Here is a 20,470-nt window from a genome sequence, read left to right on the forward strand (position 1 = left end):
CCAGTTGCCCGGCCTATGTCCTCACTAATACACGTGGTAAGGATTCTGACACGTCTGTCATCTTCTCCTGACACCGTTACCGCAAGGAACGGGCAGACTGAACTTGACCTTCCCTCCGTGATGCGGAGACGCTCCAGTCCCTTCAGGTTCAGGTCTGAGGAGCTCCTCTCAGCTCGTGGCCTTCCGGGTCAAGGATGTGGCCCTGTAAGTGCTAGCTTTTTTCTACGGGAGACCAGCCAGGCGGTTGTGTTTTTGTTGGTGGAGTAAGACAGTATGGACAAGCTTTGGATTTCTGCAGTTCGGAGGCCTCCCCAGATGCAGAACAACTTCTGGAATGCTCACTGATGAACGCCATCCCCTCCGCACCACATGGGGCTCTATCCCCCGACTAGAAACCAGAGCTAAAGCGCAAAGGCCCGGAGCGAGGTGGCTCAGAGGGCCGAGCCGCACAAGTGTCCACGGTGAGTGAGTGGCCTCAGAGGCTGTCCTCGGACCAGCCTCGCAGAGGGCTATGGGTGGGCCGGGGGAAGATGAACAGGGGGGGCCCGGACCCGAGGGCTCTGCGGAGGAGAACCCAAGGAGTGAGGGTGAGAGAGGCCGTGGGGCTCAACGAACCACATCTGGTGTCACCAGTCCGCTCTCCTCGTGTGGGTGGGTGAGGAGCCCCTCCCCCCACCATGAGCCCACATAGCCACCCACACCCCCTGCACAGGACGGCGTGCTCTGCGAGTGAGGGCAGGGGCAGGGACTCTCCCAGACGCTTCGTTTTTACTTTTTATTTAGCAGCACATACTGAGAACAGCGAATCCTTCCACTTAGGCTTAGGTTTTGAGGAATCATAATGAAGAGAAGACAGGAAACACTAGTCACGGTTTAAGGTCTCGAGAAAGGACAGAACCGCACAACAGCGAGGGATCGGAAAGGGTGGCCCCCCGATTAATATCCTGAGTGCGCACGAGCCTGAGTCAGAAAGCAGAGATGGGACAGAAAGCACCCAGACCTCTGTTCAGCCCAACTGGATGCCAACCAGAACCTCCCACAGAACGTGTGCTTTCAGATCTTGGCTATTTTCCAGAGCCCCTCACGCTGACCACCTCTGAGAACTCAGCTGTCATCCAGTCTGTTACTGACAAGAGGGAAAGGAGAGAGATGGGCTTTGTTCTCCTGAGCGATCAGAAGAGAGCACGGGGCGGGGGCAGAGGGCGGGACTCCTCCGGCAGTGCTCCGGGGAAGACGGGCCGTCTCACTTCTCCAGCTGAGACACCTCATACAGGTACGCAGCCAGCATCTTGGTTCCTTCTATGTAGTTAAGCCTAACGGAGAAGAACAAGCCATCGTGTCGGCTGGTGTCCAGAGATCCAGGCGCGCACACGGCATTTTCTGGGACGCCCACCGTCCTGCCCTGGTTTTTAGTTCCGCTGGCCTCTAGAACCTGGTTCTCGAGTGCAGGGTCCAGTCCAACCGCTCCTCTAGGGACCAGTCCTGGCCCGGCCTCACAGAGTATAGGGGGCCTCACCCAGGACTTGATAAGAAAAGCCTTACTTTGATCACAGCCCCTCCTTTTGTGTGTTGGATAAGAGGCTTCCAACTTGTGCCCTGACACCCAGGTCTCTGGCCCCTCCTTCTGCCCTCCGAGCAGGGTCTCGCCTCTGTTTTCGCCCCTGACTAGCCCACCCCCGTTACCCCGAAATGCCCATGGGTCATCCCTGCCTGGAGCGCTCCTCACTGCCGCTAACCCAGAGACCACCTTCCATCCCTGTTGGTTAAAAGAGCCCCCGGCACGTCTGCATAAGCCAGGAACACATAAAAGGGGCTCAGGAGCACAGCCGGCAACGACACTGGGATTTTCCAAACAGGAAAAGGGCGGAGGTTCTTTAGGAGCCAGAGATGAAGTCCTGAGATCAACACACACCACTGGCTGAGCCTCCTGGGGAAGAACCACCACCTCCAGGAGCACCCCCCGCGCCCCCCCCCGCCTCTCCCCCGAAAGGGTTCACTCCCCCGCAGGCGGGGGGCCACAGAAACCGCCCCCTCCCGCTCTGCTACAGGACAGGAGGAGGCGGGGAGCGAGGAGGCAGCCATGAGGACACGAACCCAGGTTCAGGACGAGGACCCAGAGCCTCACCTGTTGAGTTTCTCGTTCTGGGAGTGGGCGCCATCATCGGCTGAGCCCACAGGCAGCAGCATAACATTCTTCCCTGTGGCTTCCTGAAAGGTCAAAGTCACAGGAATACTGCCGCCTTCCCTGGTCAAGTCCGGCTCGACACCAAACACTGGGGGAGAACAGAAGGAGAGATGGTGAGGCTGGGCGCCCACCGCAGATGCAGGGTCCGGACCCTGCGTGCGGCCTGCAGCCGGCAGCCCCGCTCTCAAGGTCGGCTGGTGGCAGGGCCCCGCCCACACACGGCCTCCCCTCGGGGCCCTTGCTTGCGTCCCCAGAGAGAAGTCTGACCTGTTTTCAGGGCTCTTCTCCCAGCCATGTAATGAGGGTGATTGAAGTCCGACACCCAGGGTTTCCCACCGTGGCCCATGTACACCTTGAACTTGTTGGGGCTGTGCAGTTCAGCAAATTTCTTCGTCAGGTAGCTCGTAACCTGAACCACAAGTGAGAGACACAATGTATTATTAGCCTGGCGTCTGATCCGGTGCTAGAGATTTACTCTACAGTGGTCTACAGTGAATCTACGATGGGCGATGACAAGCCTACAGAGGTCCACAGCTAGGCTACATAAGCCTAGCACACGTCTACAGTGCTAGAGTCTGTAGACTCTACTAGTCTACGAAGAGCCTCAGTGGGTCTCATTTTCTGCTGCTAAATGCTGAGCATAACTGTGATAACAAAAAATGGATTTTATCAAGAAACAAAACCCAGCCATTTGAAGGTAAAAGGTAAGCTTTAATTTCAAGCAATTCACCCTTTACATAGATGTTCCCACATGATAACACTTAAATCAAGGCTTTACGAAGTCTCTTGGTTTGCTTTATGATAATAATCACATCTAGACCAAAAGTGGAGACCGTGGAACGCCCAATGGCAATCTCAGTCCTCAGTTACCTGCAGGAAATCTTCCTGGATGAGGTGGGGCCCCTACTCCCCAAATCTGCCCCCCTCTGGAATTCTCCCCTTCCAGAATCTTGCCCTTCCGCTCCTCACCACAGCCCAGACACAGCTCCTGCGGATCCCTCACCCAACATACTCGGCCCAGTCGGCATCGGATCTGAAGCCTTAGGATGAGGTCAGAGGTCAGGTTTTAGCATGCCTCAGCAGTGACAAAGGTCACACGTGATGCTTTTTATATGGCCTTTAATCTTTCATCAGTTTCTGAACTGCTTATTCAGTAATTACAGAGCTGGCAAGAGTCAAGAAGCAGGAAGTGTGGGTCTGGAGTTTGTATCTTTAGCTGCTCAGCGCCCTACTGGGAATCTTCACCCCCGGAGTCTCCGCGGAGGCAGAAGCCCCCCTCCCGGCGTCCCAGCTCCCTCACATGCCTGCTCGCTCACAACTTCAGGAGTCATGTTCGGCACGAGCCTGATGGAGAACTTGCCCACCACTTTCCTAGGGATCACAGTCTTGGCCCCCGACCCAGAAAAGGCGCCTTCAATCCCGTGGAGGGAGAGGGACGGGTACCGCCATCTGTGCATCAGGATGTCTTTCTGCAAAAACAGCAAAGTGGGGCAGGTGACAGCACTGCCTACTTACGAAGGAAACGCCAATGTCATCTGGAAGTTGCCCGTAGTCACCGGCCAGCCTGGGGTGGGCACGATCACAGGCGGGAGGTAGAGACCCTAGAGGGCTGACGGGTGAGCCCGCCCCAGTGCGCTCTGGTACCCGCTGTGACACAGCACAAGGGGACTGTGCCACTCTGAACGGCCTCGAGGGTGGCATCTCCATGCCTCCTCGTGGCTCTGTGCTGCCGCAGACTAGAAGAGCCACGGGGTTCCCGCCAGCCCCGCAGAATTCAGGGGTAAGCCGTAGTCCCACAGACATCAGAAGCATTAGGAACCGGGAGGAGGAGGGCAGCACGACGCAGGCCACCTGTGAGCCCCGAGGCCCTGGGCCCACAGGGCACAGAATGAGGCCGTGGTTCCTACTGGAGAGCAAAGCCAGGACCGTCCACTGTCTCCTGGGCCCAGTGACCACAGACAAACATCGTCCCTCTGCCAAGGGGACTGGCACAAAGCAGCCCCCATCTCCCAAACGTATGACGGGTACCACAGACACGCAGCCACCTGAACAAGCACCTGGCAGAGAGGAACCTGACAGGGTCCCCGGGGCTCCTCAGTGACAGCCACCTAATGCGTGGACTTCCTGTCTGTGACCAGGTGATACCTGGCCCTAAGGCAGACTGCTTCCGTAAACACAGACACTAACCAGAAGGCGGCAGGAGGAAACAGAAATCTGCTCAGAGCCCCACTTTTCCAGGCTCGCCCCCACCCCCCCCCCCAGACTAATGTCCCCTGGCCTCAGGACCCAACCGCCAGCTGCCCCGCCTCCGCTCCGACCCACTGACTCTGTGGTGCCTGTGCCCAAGGTACCTCTGCGCCCCTCCCGTCCCCACGACACCAGCTGCAGGCTCCCCCCCGCAGCAGCACGACTGGTCTCCCCACCCCACGGCCCCAGCTCCAAACCCGTAGAGCCTCTGCCACGGTCTGCCCTCAAGTGAGGTCTGATCAGCCCGTCCCTCTGCCCAAAACCACCGCGTCCGTCATCTTCCCGGAGAGCACGTGAGCTCCTCAGCACATCACAGGCCTGCTCGCCCGGCCTTCTCCGTCCTCCTCTGGCCAGCCCTCCTCCCAGACAGCTTGCCTCGCCCGTGCCCTGCTCTGCCGCTCACCCCTCGGGCCTCACCCCTCCCAGGCGCACCGCGCCGCAGACCTCGGAGTGGCCTCCACACCCTTTGACGCTCCCTCGCCCATCTGTCTCCTGGAGAGGTGAAACTCATGGGCTGAGCCTGGCCACACTCCTCGTGCAACCCGGGGTCTGTTGCTGCAGTCCAACTCACGTTGGCTAAATCAGACGTACCCCGACTAAGAAGAAATATGGTAACACGGTTTTCTCCTAAGAGTTAAGTGACCATTCTGTGCAAACGGTTTCCACCATGGCACCCGGCTATCAGGTATGCCTTGGGTCATCCCTGGGCCCAGAGGTAAAAATTATCCAACAAATGCAAATAAGGCAAAAGCCCTGCCACTATGTGTTCTCCCTGCACATTCTATAGCTCCTAAGTCGTCAAAAGCCATCGTGTGACTTTTGTAAAAACCTCCTAATTCCAAGCCCGAAAATGTGCCACTTTCCAGCATCTGCACCAACCGAGGGCTCCAGGACACAAGGACCTGTCCAGGTCTTTGCCAGCACCTCGGGCTCCTTCCCACCGGGGTCCCCTGGGCAGGGCATGTCGGGAGGCCTTGCGGACGGATGGGCTGAGGCGGTGGGGGGTGGGGGGGCAGCACCTTGCACCCGTGCAGCAGAGTCTCTGCCCCCACGTCCCTGGTGTACTCGTCCAGGTCAAAGTCGATCTTGTCGTAGAGTGCCAGCTCCTCCTCGGTCACGGGGGCCACCGCCTCACTGATGCCTGGGATGAGGATCTTTCCCTTCTTGTCCATCAGAGAGCCTGGAAGGGCACACAGAGGAGGAGCGCTCGGCAGGCAGGCAGGCAGGCAGCTCCCACAGGGCGGTGCTCGCCGCGGGAGCCTGTCTGCCCAGCCACGGGCCGAGGAGGACCGTCTTCCGGGCACATATGAGGGAGCGCTCAAGCACCATCTAGGCACGTGTGATCATCGATAGTTTAAATAGCTCAACAACGCAGTGAGGTGAGCAGCATCACCTTCCCATTTTAACGCAAGGACACCGAGACACTGAAGGGCAGGTGACGCGTCCACAGTCACAGACCAGGATACACACGGAACAGACTGCCTCCAGCAGGCTACCTGTAAAAGCCACTATGCTAGCCAACATTTCTTTTTTAATACATGTTCCACAAGAAACTAGCTGCTCCCAAGCTAAGGAGGAAGACAAGCAGGGGCGCCTGGGTGGCTCAGGCGGGTGAACATCCGACTCTGGGCTTCAGCTCAGGTCTGATCTCATGGTTTGTGAGTTCGAGCCCCACATTAGGCTCTGTGCTGACAGCTCAGAACCTGCTTAGGATTCTCCCTCTCTCCCCCTCTCCCTCTGCCCCTCCCCTGCTCGCGCTCTGTCTCTCCCTCTCAAAATAAATTTAAAAACTTAAAAAAAAATTTATATAAAAAAGGAGGAAGAAGACAAGTAGAACAGAGTAGACTCTAGTCCCAGGAAGGAGAGGCTGACAGGGAAGGAGACAGAACTTAACCGAATCATGGCAAAGCCACATCCAGCCTCAAACTGGCAGGACACCAGGACTGGGCTGGGCCCCGCTCCCACAGAGCTGAGCGCACAGGAGCCCTCGCTGGGCCGCTAAGATATAAAACACGCTGAGGGGGTGCCCTCCGAGGGGCAGGAAACACAGCCGTGTCCAGCGGAAGGATGGTCAAGTGATCCTAAGGGACGGCTCCCACAGGGCCTGGCGAAGCCAGGGTCTGCCCCAGTCGGGTCTCAGGGGCCAGGCAGGCAACACTCGAGGGGGTCAAGGGAGACAGGGGCAGAAATGAAGCGTGTCCATCTTTTAAAGGAACAGGGAGCAGCGGGAGGGAGCAAGAGGGAAAGAGAGGAAAGTGGACCATAAAGGGTGGTGACAAGCACCAAATGCTGGGGACAGCCTGGAAACAAGGCCCCTCCAACTTCTCTCCCACGTCCGCAGGGAGTGGCGGGAACCGTGCTCACCCATCAGCAAGATGAGATCTGTCATGGCCTCGTGCACCGAGCCTCCGTACACGCCAGAATGCAGGTCTTTGTCGCTGCACTCCACCTGCACGGACACAAGAGACCCCTCCACTTGCAGCTTGGTGGGAGCTCATCCTCAGCACGCGACAGTCACGAGACCCGACAGTTTTCAAGACTGCGATCTGCTCCCTCCAGGGGCAAAGCAAGGCATTTCCCAAATGACAACACTCCGGCAGCGGGACAAGACGGCGCTCCGGGCCACGTTGGCCACGGGTGGGGGGAGCGCCGCCGGCCAGCTCCCTGAGCACCCAGAGCCCTCTCCCGAGGCTTCGCAGGGACCCCGCGCCTTTCTGCTGAAAGGGAACACCAACACGAACAGCAGCGGCAAGGACCTTGAGCCTGAGGACCCGGGACCAGACCCCGCCCGCCGCACCCCCACCCCTCCACTAACGTGCGGGCAGGGGCAGGTTTCAGGCCTCGCCAGGCCTGCGCCTTCACACCTGTAAAGCGGTGAGGTGGGAGCATCTGGCTGTCGGCCAGAGGGTTCTTGCTCCGGCCACCCGGGAAGCAGTCTGGGGAGACCAAGCGCTCAGGGCAGCAGTGATGGCCACTCTGGCATCTTCGGCCCACAAAACACTCCCTCACGGGAACCAGTTCACCCCACGTGCCAGGCACCTCATCCGCGGATGGCACCCGGGCTCAGCTGCCCGGGCCTTCCCGCCCCGCCCCTGCGCCCGGCGGCTTCGGCGGCTTCGATGTCTAGTGAAACGACCCAGTTCCCTCAAGACCTCCGTTCCAGGCAGGGCCTGAGGGGACATCTTGACTTTTCAAAGTCTTTCTAAAATGCTTTGCACGAGCCAATCTTCCTAAACGACCTACCAGTTATCTTTCCCCGACTGCTCCGAGGCGATCCTGCAAACACCCCCTAGCTGCAAGTTGGGTGAAACTGACTTCTGAGTGCCGTCCGTGCCCGGAGAAGCGCCAAGTCGTGTCACGTTAACAACTAGACGCCGAGAAGGCTCTGTGCTCCTCCATCACGCGCATGGCTCCCTTCCTGGGACCCACGCACCGGGGGCTACGCAAGGGCAAGGGGGCCTACGGGTTGGGAAGAAACACCACAAACACGTAGAGCTCTACACGATACCTCAATGAAAAAGTAGCAAATGCCCCTGAGACCGTATGTGATGCACGGCTTCTTCTTTCCCAGCCAGTAGTTGTCAGAAATGCACACGTAATCCACGTCTTTAAAGAATGTGTCCTTCCGCGAAAATATCAGCTCATCCAGGCCTTCCGAGCCCGACTCCTCCATGCCCTCTAGACAGAATCGGACGTTGACCGGGATCTCCTGTGGACGGGAAAACGAGCACTAGGAGGCATTCAGGTCTCAGGCGCTGTTTCTTCTTAGACACAAAAGGCCGAAGTCACCGAACGCTTTGAAATCACAAATCTCAAATACTCAACTTCCCCCAGACCCACCACTCGGGCAGGCTGTGTGTGCCCTGCAGCCACCCTCCGCCCTCAGGTGCCGGGCTGTCGGGGGACAAGCATGGACCCAGCCACCCCCACCTGGAAGACTCCTTCCGAGGATGCCACAGTGCGACCACACTTCCTATTCCCGGGGACGTCTGCGCTCACCCAGCGTGAATCAGGCGTCTCCAGGGAAGCCTGAGCTGCTCTCTCTACAACACAGGCCGTGACCCACAGAAAACCAGTCTCCACGGCGTCAGTCACCAGTCACCACCCACGCACTGTTCCCATTCACAGGTGCTCTGCACTAGGACCCCCACTCTCCACACGCTGACAGGCCCTTTCCCCGAAGAGCAGATGGTAACCATAAGACGTGGCCTCCCTGACGCCTGCTCTCCAGTTTTCCAGGTCTCCCCAGCGCTGTGCAGTGAGGAAGGCGGCCCTTCCACAGATGGGAAAATGAAGCGGCATCCGAGTGACGTGACCTGCCAAAGGTCACACAGGCTACAAAAGGCAGAGCCCCACGTGGATGCAAATCCATGGAGTCCTGGTTCAGAACTGCCCCCAAACAGCACTCTGCACCAGCTACCTCGCTTCCCCTGCTTCTGTCTCTCAATCGAAATCTTTCCTGGGACGCTGGCAGGTGGAACGACTGTTAAGTGGCGCTGCTCCGGCGGCCGCACACGGCCACGCTCCCCGCGGTCACCCCCAGATCCCGAAGGACCCCGGAGGAAGGAGAGCCTTTCCAGTCCCTGAGCCCAGCCAGTCCGAGGCTCTGGGCCTCAGCTCCCTCCTGTGCAAAATGACAACTGGGACCGGGGAGTCCCAGACCCTTCCCAGATCTACCACTGTACCCTCTGACAAAAATGCTTGTCTCATTATTCTCATTTTATCAGGACACGGGATAGACCAAGCCGCAAGAACGCTCTATACACACTGATCGAGATTAGGTTAAAAATAGCTGAAAAGATCAAAAAGCAACAAAACAAAAAACTTTGGACAGCTGAGATTCTAGGACCTTTTTCCTCTCTACTTTTCTAAACTTTAGACAAGGAGAAGGTATTTCACAGTTAAGGGAATATATTTCAAAAGCTAAAAATTTCTCAGGAAGATAAAAACCACCCTGAGAGAGACAGGGGTTGCCCACGACCACGGAGCCCAAGTCACGGCCCGTCGGTGAGCCCTCTCAGAGATGGAACCTACAGCTGAAAACTCAAAGTTCAGGTGCTGGCTGGATTCCTGCCGAGTCATCAGGAGTATGACCTCTGAACAACTGTAAAACCATTAACAATTCCTAAAGCTGGAAAACAATTATAATCTTAAATCTGATCCAACTGCTAATACGGTCTCGGGGAACCTTGCTTTCTCCGATCCCGGTGACCTTTGATCTTCACAGGCGGTTCTAGAAACAGACGGCCCTGCTTTGTACCGCTCTGACGGAGCCAGTGAGACATGGCTCAAGTACCTGATTCGTTTTCTGGAAGGCTTCCAGGGCATTCAGCCAGCCGGCCACCGGCCCCTTATCATCGGTTGCGCCTCTCCCATACAATTTGCCTAGAACAGCAATCAGCAAATTCGGTTACGATCACACTGAAATAGAAAAGAAAGTGCGTTTCTGGAGCTCATCCGATAGCATCTTCGTGTGCCACGCGCAGCCCCTCTTCGAACCAGGCGCCCTGTTTTCGTTCTATCAAGAGCCCCGCGTCTCCATCCGAAATTCGATTAGGATTCGCTATGATCTAAGAGCAAGCCACGTGGACGCCCCCACGCTCCCCTCCCCTTCTTCCGCAGACACAGCAGTTAGCGCTCACGTTCCTCCTGACCCGGGGCGTGGACTGCGGGCCCAGCCCCAGGAGGTCACTACCAGCCGGCCAGCTCCTGAAAATCTACTTCCACGACCACCGGGCAGCAGTAAGGGTAGGCGAAGTGGTCATATGTAGGACCCATGGTGCACCGTCATCGAGAGAGAGCCGTCTCCCTCACCCTCATTTGGTAAAGGAAGGAACATGTTTACTCTTCACTTCTCCAGGCCATCACTTGGAAAACCAGAGGACACAGTATTGCCTCTCCTCCGTGAAATCAGTCACAGGACCCACCCCCCCGCTGCACACTCGCTCCTGGGCCCCCTTACAGAGGGAGGTGGCTGGGCTGGGCACTGCCTGCCACCACGGACACTGGGGAATCAAGCTCAGACCCTCCTCCTGCCCCTGTCACACGGTGTAGAGCTCGGCACAGGGAGGCCAGGACAGAGGAAGGACGGCAGTCCAGCGAGGGCGGGCTGAGGCTCAGCCCCTCTCTGGCCTGGTCTGTGCTGAGCAGTCAGTTCTCTGACTTCCTCATCCTCGGCTTGCTTTTAGTGTTGGACACGTTCAGCGTGACCACCCCGAAGCGGCGCGAGGCTTCAAGCCATCACCACCCTGGGAATTTCTTTTTTCAACTAAACCGGCTTTTCGCGACAGCCGCAGAGCCCTCCCGAAAAGCATCCTTGTTCCCGCGACAAGCACTGAGTGCATCACTCCGACGAGCCAGAAGGCGCTGGACAAAGGTGCACGGAGGCGCCGTGCTCCCTCCCTCCAGGCCCCGGCCCCGACGAGGCGACACAGGTCACCACCAGCCGACCGCAAGGTGAGGAGCTGGTGCGGCTTCACCCACGCCCGGGACTCCGCCGAGGGCGCCGCTCTGTGTGTCAGAACCGGGGACAGGCCGAGTGGGAGGCCTCACACGCCAGCGCCGATGCACAAGCAGGTGTTCCCGTGGCGCAGGTGAGGAGCCATGAGGGGCAGACGGGGGTGGGGGGAGGGGGGGGAGGCCGAAGAGCCATGGAGTCTCCGGAGAGGTGTCGGGACAGACACATCACGACGCTGCAGTCATCACGTGGCAGGAAGAAGAGGGGGGCAGGACCCACAACGTCAACAAGCCACGGGAGAGCGTTCAACAGGGCAAGAGCGGTGGCCGGGGAGAAGGCCCAGCAGGCACCGGGGCGTGTGCAAGCAGGGGGGGTACCGGCCAGGTTTCCGGTGCGTGTGGCGGGGGAGACGGTGACAGAGGGAACAAGGGGGAAGGGCAGGCCGGAGAGCAAAGACACGGAATTGTGTTCCGGACAGTGGCAAGCGGAACGGCCCGCAGATGTGTGGGTCTGACGCTCGAGAGAAGCCGAACAGCAAGTCACAACTGCACCGCGATAGCGACTGCCGTGCGGAACTGGGTCTCCTCAGAGATGCTGCTCTAAGTGAAAAGGTTCCTCAAGTGTGCACAGTAATGAACACGGCTGACACTGAGCCGGGGAAAGGTCTGAACAGAAACTTAACGCATCCAGTGAGAAGGGCTCTGATGAAAGACGGTCTGGACTTTGCCCCAGGGGGCCAGGTACAAATGAAAGGGCTTTTTCCTCTGGCCAGAGATGGCCAAGTATGGAGACAGGGAAGCTCAGGAATGAGTGCACGAACAACCTTTATACCGGACAGGGACAGGAAGAAAGAGGCCGGCCTGAGGTGGGTCCTCGGTAAAGACGGTCAAGTGCCTGTGGGCACGTGGCCGGGGCGGCACCCACTGACGATTACTGAGTGACTGTTATGTCCCTTGCCACGGGAGGCAGGGCTTGGGCAGAGACCAGTGCTTCCCTACTGTCCCAGCGCACAGCTGCTGAAACACACCCGGGAAGCAGCCGCATGCCGGGTTAGGTATCAGACTGCAGGTTTTTGAGGGCTGCAAGCCTGAATTCAGAACACGTTTTCTGAGAAAATATCAGCAAGGGAAGAAGTCCGACAGACCCCAGGCTACAAATACTCCTCTCCACGAGGACAGGTAAGCTTTCTGATGTTTCAATGACTGGTGCACATGTGTGGAACTTCCAGAACCCAATTGCTAGGTGATGTGAACACGGCTTGCTCTGGAAAGAAAACAAGTTATCTTTCTGAGGCAAGAGAGTAGAGAGGCTTCTCCAGATGCTTCCCCTTCCCCTGCTAGAGGAAAGCGTCCCTCACCGTCGCGTTCCACCAGGGTGAAGGGCTCGCTATCCCAGCCGTCCTCGAGGGCTGCCGGCTGCACGTCCAGATGTCCATAAATACACACGGTTTTCTTCCGGGGGTCGGAGCCCAGCTTGCCGAGTAGAACGGGAGGAAGTGGTATCTCGGACCCATCAAGGAGCTAAGAGACGAGAAGGAAGCAACAGAGGACAGCCATTGTTTCAAAAATTCGGTGCTTATGGGAGATACCATTAAAGTACCGTGAGAATTTTTACCTGTTCTTATCAACCTTCATTATAGAGTTTAAGAACACATTGCTCAACTGCATCAGTTAACAACAAATTACTTTCCCATAATCCACAGCACTTAGGCCACATAATGTTTGCCAACCACAGGGAGTTTGGTGAATTTTTCAAAGCTGACTTTTTTAAGCGTCTATATTGACAAAACATATCATGAAGGCCATGCTTGGGATACAACTTAGCTCATTATTTTCCAAACTAAGGAGGAAAACTACTACCGTCTTCAAGCGGGAGACGGGTTTGAAGCTCCGCACGTGGGTCACAGTTATGCACGGGAAAGGACGCAGACCAGGACAGAAGGGAGCGGAATCCACAGCAAGTCATATTAACGCGGGCAGTGGGAGCTGGAGCCCCCTTTCGGCTTCCTCCCAAGCCTAATCGGCGTCCCACAGCCTCGCAAGAACAGGGGACAGGGTATCAGTCACGGCACTAAGTGGACACGCCCCTTGGGGACCATGCCGGGCTGCTGGAATTCTTGTACGATTTGTCTTTTTGTCTTTCCAGTGCACCCCGCTCATAAATGCTCAACTCTCAACTCGTAACTCTTGGCGACCCTGCAGTACCCATGCGCAGCCTGGGAACCAAGGTCGCTTACCCACATGAACCGCCCCCAGGGCCGGGTTCACGCACCAGTACGGAAGGACAGCCACACCCCTGAGAGGCAAAGAATCGTTCCTCGGACTCACCACCCTGGTCACACGGGACGTGTGACACTACTTGCATCCGGCCCTCAGCTGGCCTCAGAAAAATAATGACTTTCAAATGACAGATTTTCTCTAAATAAATTTCTACTCAGTACAGCTGAAATGCTCAATAGTTTACCATTCTCAAGGATGCCATTTGGGCCCATAGATAAATTTATACCGAAATTCATGTTGCAAGTTGCAAACTCTGTCGGGATGTCCCTAACTTCCCAGAACGTGAAAGAATAAAGTCTGGCTGAGAAACACAGTCCAGGGTTTACAGGGATACCACGTTATCCTCTACCAGAGAACCTGCCTGGGCAGAAGCCTTCGACAAGGACCGCACGTGTCTCCCCACTCCCGCCCCAGCCCCACAGCCACCACGTGGGTCCAGCTCCCAGCCCTCAGGCTCACCGCACCGGCACCCAGCGGGTCGCGTGCCGTGCTGTGCACTTTGTTCACTTCTTCCCTCACGCCACTTCTTGCTCAGGGACCACGACTGTCCCATTTCCTGAGCACTTCTGTCAGGAGGTCAGGCCCTCGGTGACCAGGTCCCCCACAGCTACCGGCCAGGCACCCTTCCCATCCTACCGCCCAGGCAGCAGACGGGCCCGACATGACGTGGCCTGAGCCAGCCTCAGCAGCGAGCCCCATGCCAAAGAGCCCCACGTCGGCCCTTCCCACCGTCCGTGCCCGCCCTCAAGCCTCACCCGCCAGGGACCCGTGCTCTGAGGTCCGGCACTAGGACCCGGGCTCCCTCCAAACGTCACCTCTCCCCCAGAAGCCTGGGGACGCTCCAGCTTCTGCACGTACGCAAGACATCCAACTCCACCTTCAGACCCGCCCCAAGCCTCCTGGCTTCCTAAGAAACAGAACACTGCTGCCCAGTGGACTCATGGGGAGAGAAGCCCCCAGAATCTATGGAGAACTTTTCTAACAGTGGTGCAATCTGTCAGTTCCTTGATAAAAACAGGTCTTATGTAATTCAAGAGCGTAGCAGTCATTTGTGTTTTGTGGACACCCTTTCTTTAGGAATGCGCTGTAACACCAACATTAAATAGAATCAATCTATTGTAATGAACCGACCCTTACAAAGTATTCACCACCTAGATTTTTTTTAACATGTTGGGAAAAAAGGTAAGGGAGTGGTCAATTATGCTTCTAAAAGAAAATGACACAAAGAAACTTGATTTATCCTCTCACAAGTGGGGAAAAGTGCTGGGAAGATGCAGTGTATCTTAAATCAACAATTACATCTGTTGTCAAAAGAAATCTCAAAGATACGATACTGGACTGGGAATCAGGAGGCCCACGTGTGAATCTCCTTTGTCATGACCTGACTGCGGGTTCCCTGAAGAGACACAGCCCATCTGGGCCTCTGGGTTCTTCCATTTGTGAAAAGACCGGACGGGGCTGAATGTCCACACAAAACCCCGAGATTATGATACCACCGGACACTTAGATCATCAAGCAAGAGAACCGAGAAAAGCCAACCCTGTCACACTGTGCAGTATAAAAGAATATTACAATGGGGCATTGGTGGTTCAGTGGTAGAATTCTTGCCTGCCACGCGGGAAGCCCAGGTTCAATTCCCGGCCAATGCAGCCTTCGTCTTTGGGGCACCTGGGTGGCTCAGTTGGTTAAGCAACTGACTTCAGCTCAGGTCATGATCTCACGGTTCACGGGTTAGAGCCCCGCATCAGGCTCTGTGCTGACAGTTCGGACCCTGGGGCCTGCTTCGGATTCTGTGTCTCCCTCTCTCTCTCTGCCCCTCCCCCACTTGTGCTCTGTCTGTCTCTCTCTCAAAAATAAATAAAATGTTGGGGCGCCTGGGTGGCTCAGTCTGTTAGGCATCTGACTTTGGCTCGGGCCATCATCTCACGGCTGGTGAGTTCGAGCCCCGCGTCGGGCTCTGTGCTGACAGCTTGGAGCCTGGAGCCTGCTTCAGATTCTATGTCTCCTTCTCTCTCTGCCCCTCCCCCACTTGTGCTCTGTCTATGTCTATTAAAAATAAATAAATGTAAAAAAAAAAGCAAAAATAAATAAAATGTAAAAAAAAAAAAAAAAAAAAAGAATATTACAAACTTATGAAATATGGCATTACCATGGGACTTGAAATCACCTGAAACTAAAAAGTGGAATAATGTTCCACGAAGTGAGGCTGTTTGTTCAAGTTAGGAAGAAAACGAACCGATTTCATCTGTCAGAATCCTGACGAAAATGCAGCCGGGCCCCCAGCCCCCATACAAAGGTGCTCGTTTTCAGGAACCGAGTCATTAAAAAAGTGCCGTTTCTACTCCCTGGGATGCCAGGGGACACAGTGTAGTGAGCGGGAAGCTTCGTTACTTCTACACCTACGTGGGTAGCATGTGGCTGCCTGGTTTGAATGCAGGCTGCTTTCTGCTGGGGCGGGGGGGGGGGGGGTCCCCACTGTCTTCTAAGAGTGGCCATTACATTAATGTATTTCTAAGTAACCTCAACAGCTCTGCCACCTGGAGAGAAATGCCGAGTGTTACAAAAGCTTTGCCCCAATCCAACTGAGGGAATCACACAGTTTAGTACCCAAATCGGGCCTTTCCCGTTTGTTTTAAAGACAAGCAGATTACCTGAAGCAAGATGGCTTCAGAATGTGCTGAGTCCTACCAACCCCTCAGGCAGACCTGCTCCCCAGGGTTCTGTAACTCCCAGGTGCCGGCCCCTTACCTTCTGTTTCCCAATATCTGCCAGTTCCACAGAGCCCCCCAGCTGCTTGATGTCCGCCGCAGCGACCTCCAGCATCCGCCTGATTTCACCTCTCTTCTCGGGCCACGCAGATACACTCTGGATGGCCACCCATTCCGCGAGTTTCTGTTTGGGGATGATCAGCAAAAAGGGACTGTGAAAAGGTGCCCCTTAAGGAAGAAAGGTAGTCGTGATTTTGCCAGGTTTCGAGGACGCCAAGTTGACTTCCTACCTGTGGCCACTCCATTTAAACGTGACGGCTACATGTAAAAGAGAAGAGCTACCTCACTGGTTTTTTTGTTTAAGATTTTTAAAAACTGTATTGTTTCACGAACTACAGCTTAATAGCAGAAAAAAGTCAGAATGTGTATTTTTAACCATTAAGCACGAGATGAATGTAAAATGCACAAAGTTCCATAAGTAAGTTTATGTCCGAGTCTAACAAAATTAAAGCTGAAACATACAGAAACAACATCTTCACAGTCCAGGTCAGCTTATTATCCAGGCTGACAACGGCCAAATTCTTTAAAGTATAATTTTTAGAATGAGAACTACAGATTTCATCTGAAATGTGTCTTCCAAGAATAACTTTAAAGCACAATTCTTTAAATTCATGTCAAGAAACAGATGAACTTATAACATTACTGACTCATTTAAAACAGACTAAATGCAAAAAAAAATAAGTTAAAGTTCTTTAGTCTGTATCTACTACAAGAATTTGCATGCAGAGATTAAACAAAAATGTCAGATGAGCTCTTCTACTTCTATGAACATATATATATATAAAGACTTTCTGTCAAACACTAAAGGGTAACTTGCATAATGTGATGAGAAGGTAGAGGAGAAGACCTCTAAATAATACATTTTAGGTTACCATTTGTGTGTGTGTGTGTGTGTGTGTGTGTGTGTGTGTGTGTGTGTCAAGAACTCTGGAAGCTCTCAGCAAATTTTCAGTACAGAACACAGTATTATTAACTACAGTCACCCTGCTGTACATTCAGTCCCTGGAACTACTTATCTCATAACTGAAAGCTTGATCCCTTTGACTGGTATCTCCCCATTCCCCCCCCCCAACTCCCAGCAACCACCATTCCACTTTGTTTCTCCACATTCTACTTTTTAAGATTCCACATATATATGAGATCACACAGTATTTGTCTCACTCTGTCTACACAAAATTTAAAAAAAAAAAATTTTTTTAACATTTATTTTTGAGAGACAGAGCATAAGCAGGGGAGGGGCAGACAGAGAGGGAGACACAGAATCTGAAGCAGGCTCCAGGCTGGGAGCTGTCAGCCTGACACAGGGTTCGAACACACAAACTGCGAGATCATGACCTGAACTGAAGTTGGACACTTAACTGACTGAGCCCCCCAGGCACCTGTGCCTACATGATATTTTTAATGCTTGATATAAATGGCATGGCTCCGGGGTGCCTGGGTGGCTCAGTCAGTTAAGCATCCGACTCTTGATTTCAGCTCAGCTCATGATCTCATGGCTCATGAGCTCGAGCCCCATGTCAGGCAGGCTCTTTGCTGTCAGTGCAGAGCCTGCTTGGGATTCTCTCTCCCTCTCTCTGTCCCTCCCCCACTCATGCTTGCTCTCTCTCTCCCTCAATAAACAAACCAAAATAAATAAGTAAATAAATAAATAAAAGGCATAGCTTATATTTGCTTCTTGACAGTTTCTCTGAACCCCACTGGATTAAACCTAATTTTAACGTTTACTGGAATAAATATTCTCTTACCTTAATGTAGCGATCCTGATTTTCATCAACATACTTAAACAGGGTAGTGAGGGCCGACATCTTTCAACCAAATCGTGGGCCTTACAGGTTCCTGGAAGGAAACACAACCTGTCCGTCCTGCCTGTAGATGGGTCTGACTGAGCAGTGGGCCAGGACGGCACTTGTTGAAGAGGCAGTTAAGCTCTACTCCACCCTCGCAGCCATCACGAGGCCTCCAGGAAGTGATTACAGTGCACACACAAGCAGTGAGAGGCTCAGGGTGATCTCCCAATTCCTTTCTCAGAAGGAACGTGTGCACAAAATTGTGGGCCAAAAAAGATAGTTAACTGAAGGAAGGGCCTGAGTTGAAGACAATCTGATGAAAATCAAAAGTAGGCAGCTCCCAGTAACACTGATTTATCAGCACTTAAGATTTTTCTAAAGCATGCACTGAACTTCCCACTTACTACCACCACAGACAAAATAATCACTCCAAAGACTGCAGCAAAAGTGTCACTTCCTGTCTGTTACTGTCACAAAGCCACAACACAACAATCAAAACCCAAGGCAAAGAAAGTCCGATTTAAAAAGTTGATAATCTGAGCCCAGAAATGGTCAAAGGCAACATGTGAAACCTCCACACAGGCCTGATTAAGAAACTTCCATGGAACTCAGCCCCCCTCCAGAGTGCATTTTCCAACACCCAGCTTCTCATGTGTGAGACACATCCTGCTCTGCCACACAAACACATACAGGGGAAAGGAACTCATTTGACCAGCCGTCTAAAGATGGGAATGAGCAGGGAACAAAAGGATTCTGGTTTGGGGACTTTCAAAATCGGTTCCCTCTCCTTCCCTCAACTGACATTTCAAATTCCATCAAGTGGCAAGACTGGCCAGAAGCATCACAAGTCACACCAAATATCTCAGAAATGCAGCAGTAGTGACGAGGTCCTGTCACATCCAGGTAGTTCTAAATGCCTGTGTACTGACACACTGCAGTCGAAGAGTAGTTTTTTCTTGGTAGAGGATTCCAAAGTGATTGCTAAACACAGCAGTGACTCTATACCATGACATGAGGCCTGGCGGCTGCTTAGCAAACAGAAAGATGCCCCAGCTGTGCTGTATGATTTCTATGATTTCAGAACAGCCAGCTCCAGCTACGTAGTTCTCAGCGCATAAAATATTTACACACCTCCCAGCCACCTAAGACTGCTGCCCCTGAGGCTTTGATCTGAAACACAAGTCAGGGGAGCCTGGGTGGCGCAGTCGGTTAAGCGTCCGACTTCAGCCAGGTCACGATCTCGCGGTCCGTGAGTTCGAGCCCCGCGTCAGGCTCTGGGCTGATGGCTCGGAGCCTGGAGCCTGTTTCCGATTCTGTGTCTCCCTCTCTCTCTGCCCCTCTCCCGTTCATGCTCTGCCTCTCTCTGTCCCAAAAATAAAAAAATTAAAAAAAAAAAAAAAAAAAAAAAAAAAAGAAACACAAGTCAGTCCACAAATGCTGGAGAGGCATTTCATGAGCATAAATAAGTCAAATTTCCATCTATCTGTCACCAATCATGTAAACTGGGAAGCTATCTAGGACCATATGCTACACTGGGTGCTTTTCATTTGGGTTCCTGGTTATGAAATACCAGAAACCCCAAGCTCACTGTGGGATCTTCTCACTAATATTCTTTGCGGTCAAAATGAACAACCACCTTCCAGCTAAGGCAGAGATATATCTGCCTAAGTCGCACTTTTACCCAAGACGGAACAGAGATCAGATTGTTCAGCTCTCCATGCCAAGTCACCAGGGCTGCCTGAAAAGCAAATGCTTCTCTGAATTCCTAATCTGGTCAAAGGAGGTCAGGCCAGGGCCATTTTCTCGCTCCCGCTCACAGTTCTAGGAGTTCCTGTCCCAACCTGCCTCTCTTCCCCATCCAGACCGGAAACCATTAAAGATGGGACCCCTTTGACATGCCCTGCTGAACCCCACTTGTGAAGGTAAAAGCGCTGTGTGGGAGTGAACAAGAGAAAATATTATGCTTTCAGAATAAATGCCAGGATCTCTAACTTTCCCGGGGAGTGCCATCACTTAAACAATGAAGCTAGTGGCAGCTGGAACCACCCGGCAACACCTACGGGTGTCCCAGTCCTTGTCTCTCATGTTCTCCAGCTCGTGACACCAGGTCAGCACGATGACCGTCCGGGACCCCACCCATGCCGCGGGGGGCCGCCCGAGGACAGAACCACCCCCAGTTTGCACATGGGGAAATTGAAGCCGAGAGCAAGACTGAGCCGACCGCCTCATACCCGCCTGAAAGTCTGACCCTAAGGACCCCTGACCCCGGGCCCCGGCCGGCCAGCAACATCGACCTAAAGGCTCCAGGGGAGAAAGAGAGCCTTGAGTTTTTTGGGGGCCTCGTCAGGAGGAAGTGATTGAGCGGTCTTCTGCGCGTCTTGCCCGCCGCCCGCAGCGCGCCGGGTCCCCGCGAGGGCCTTCTTTTAACCGCGGTACCCTCTCTCCCGGTCCCTACTGGCCACGCGCACCAGGCGGCGGGCCAGGCCTCTCCAAGTCGGGGCTCCCGGCCACCACTCCCCCGGGGACCTCGGTCCCTGCTCCCACACGTCGAGGCGCGACCCATCCGCCCCCTCCGAGGACCGCCCGGCCCGGCCCGTCCAGACCGCTTACCCCCTCAGCTGCAGCAGCGCCGGTTCCGTACCACGTGCCCAGTCACGCCCCCGGCGCGGGACCGCCTCCCGCCGCCCCGCCGCCCCGCCCACCAATCCCCGGCCTCTTCCGGAGTGCCGGCGTCGCCCCGCCCCTCC

General features: G+C 54.6%; 1 protein-coding gene, 1 long non-coding RNA gene and 1 other non-coding gene across 3 annotated transcripts; 2 read left to right on the forward strand and 1 right to left on the reverse strand.

The window, feature by feature from the left end:
• Positions 1 to 761: 761 nt before the first annotated feature.
• CNDP2 (carnosine dipeptidase 2) lies at positions 762 to 20,420 on the reverse strand. Its single transcript, XM_058691806.1, has 12 exons — positions 20,334 to 20,420; positions 17,682 to 17,772; positions 15,917 to 16,060; positions 12,247 to 12,409; positions 9,729 to 9,817; positions 7,941 to 8,141; positions 6,797 to 6,881; positions 5,452 to 5,612; positions 3,490 to 3,654; positions 2,453 to 2,594; positions 2,126 to 2,273; positions 762 to 1,313 (listed from the first exon to the last, which is right to left on the reverse strand). Exons 2-12 carry the CDS (start codon positions 17,739 to 17,741, stop codon positions 1,244 to 1,246), a joined length of 1,428 nt encoding a protein of 475 aa, XP_058547789.1. The 5' UTR covers positions 17,742 to 17,772; positions 20,334 to 20,420; the 3' UTR covers positions 762 to 1,243.
• Positions 11,855 to 14,202, forward strand: LOC131489906 (uncharacterized). Its single transcript, XR_009250813.1, has 2 exons — positions 11,855 to 12,067; positions 13,035 to 14,202. It is a non-coding gene; the product is annotated as an uncharacterized LOC131489906 (long non-coding RNA).
• Positions 14,747 to 14,817, forward strand: TRNAG-GCC (transfer RNA glycine (anticodon GCC)). Its single transcript has one exon. It is a non-coding gene; the product is annotated as a tRNA-Gly (tRNA).
• Positions 20,421 to 20,470: the final 50 nt, after the last annotated feature.

Source organism: Neofelis nebulosa, chromosome 11 (assembly GCF_028018385.1).
Source record: "Neofelis nebulosa isolate mNeoNeb1 chromosome 11, mNeoNeb1.pri, whole genome shotgun sequence".
NCBI classification, from domain to species: Eukaryota; Metazoa; Chordata; class Mammalia; order Carnivora; family Felidae; genus Neofelis; species Neofelis nebulosa.

What these genes read in the sequence shown, in the direction of transcription:
- CNDP2 (XM_058691806.1), bottom strand. Translation starts at nt 17,741, where the DNA reads ATGTCGGCCCTCACTACCCTGTTTAAGTATGTTGATGAAAATCAGGAT. An exon ending in CAGATATTGGGAAACAGAAG is followed by an intron (nt 12,410 to 15,916) that starts GTAAGGGGCCGG and finishes CTCGTCTCTTAG; the next exon opens with CTCCTTGATGGGTCCGAGAT. An exon ending in AGATCTCATCTTGCTGATGG is followed by an intron (nt 5,613 to 6,796) that starts GTGAGCACGGTT and finishes GTGCCCTTCCAG; the next exon opens with GCTCTCTGATGGACAAGAAG.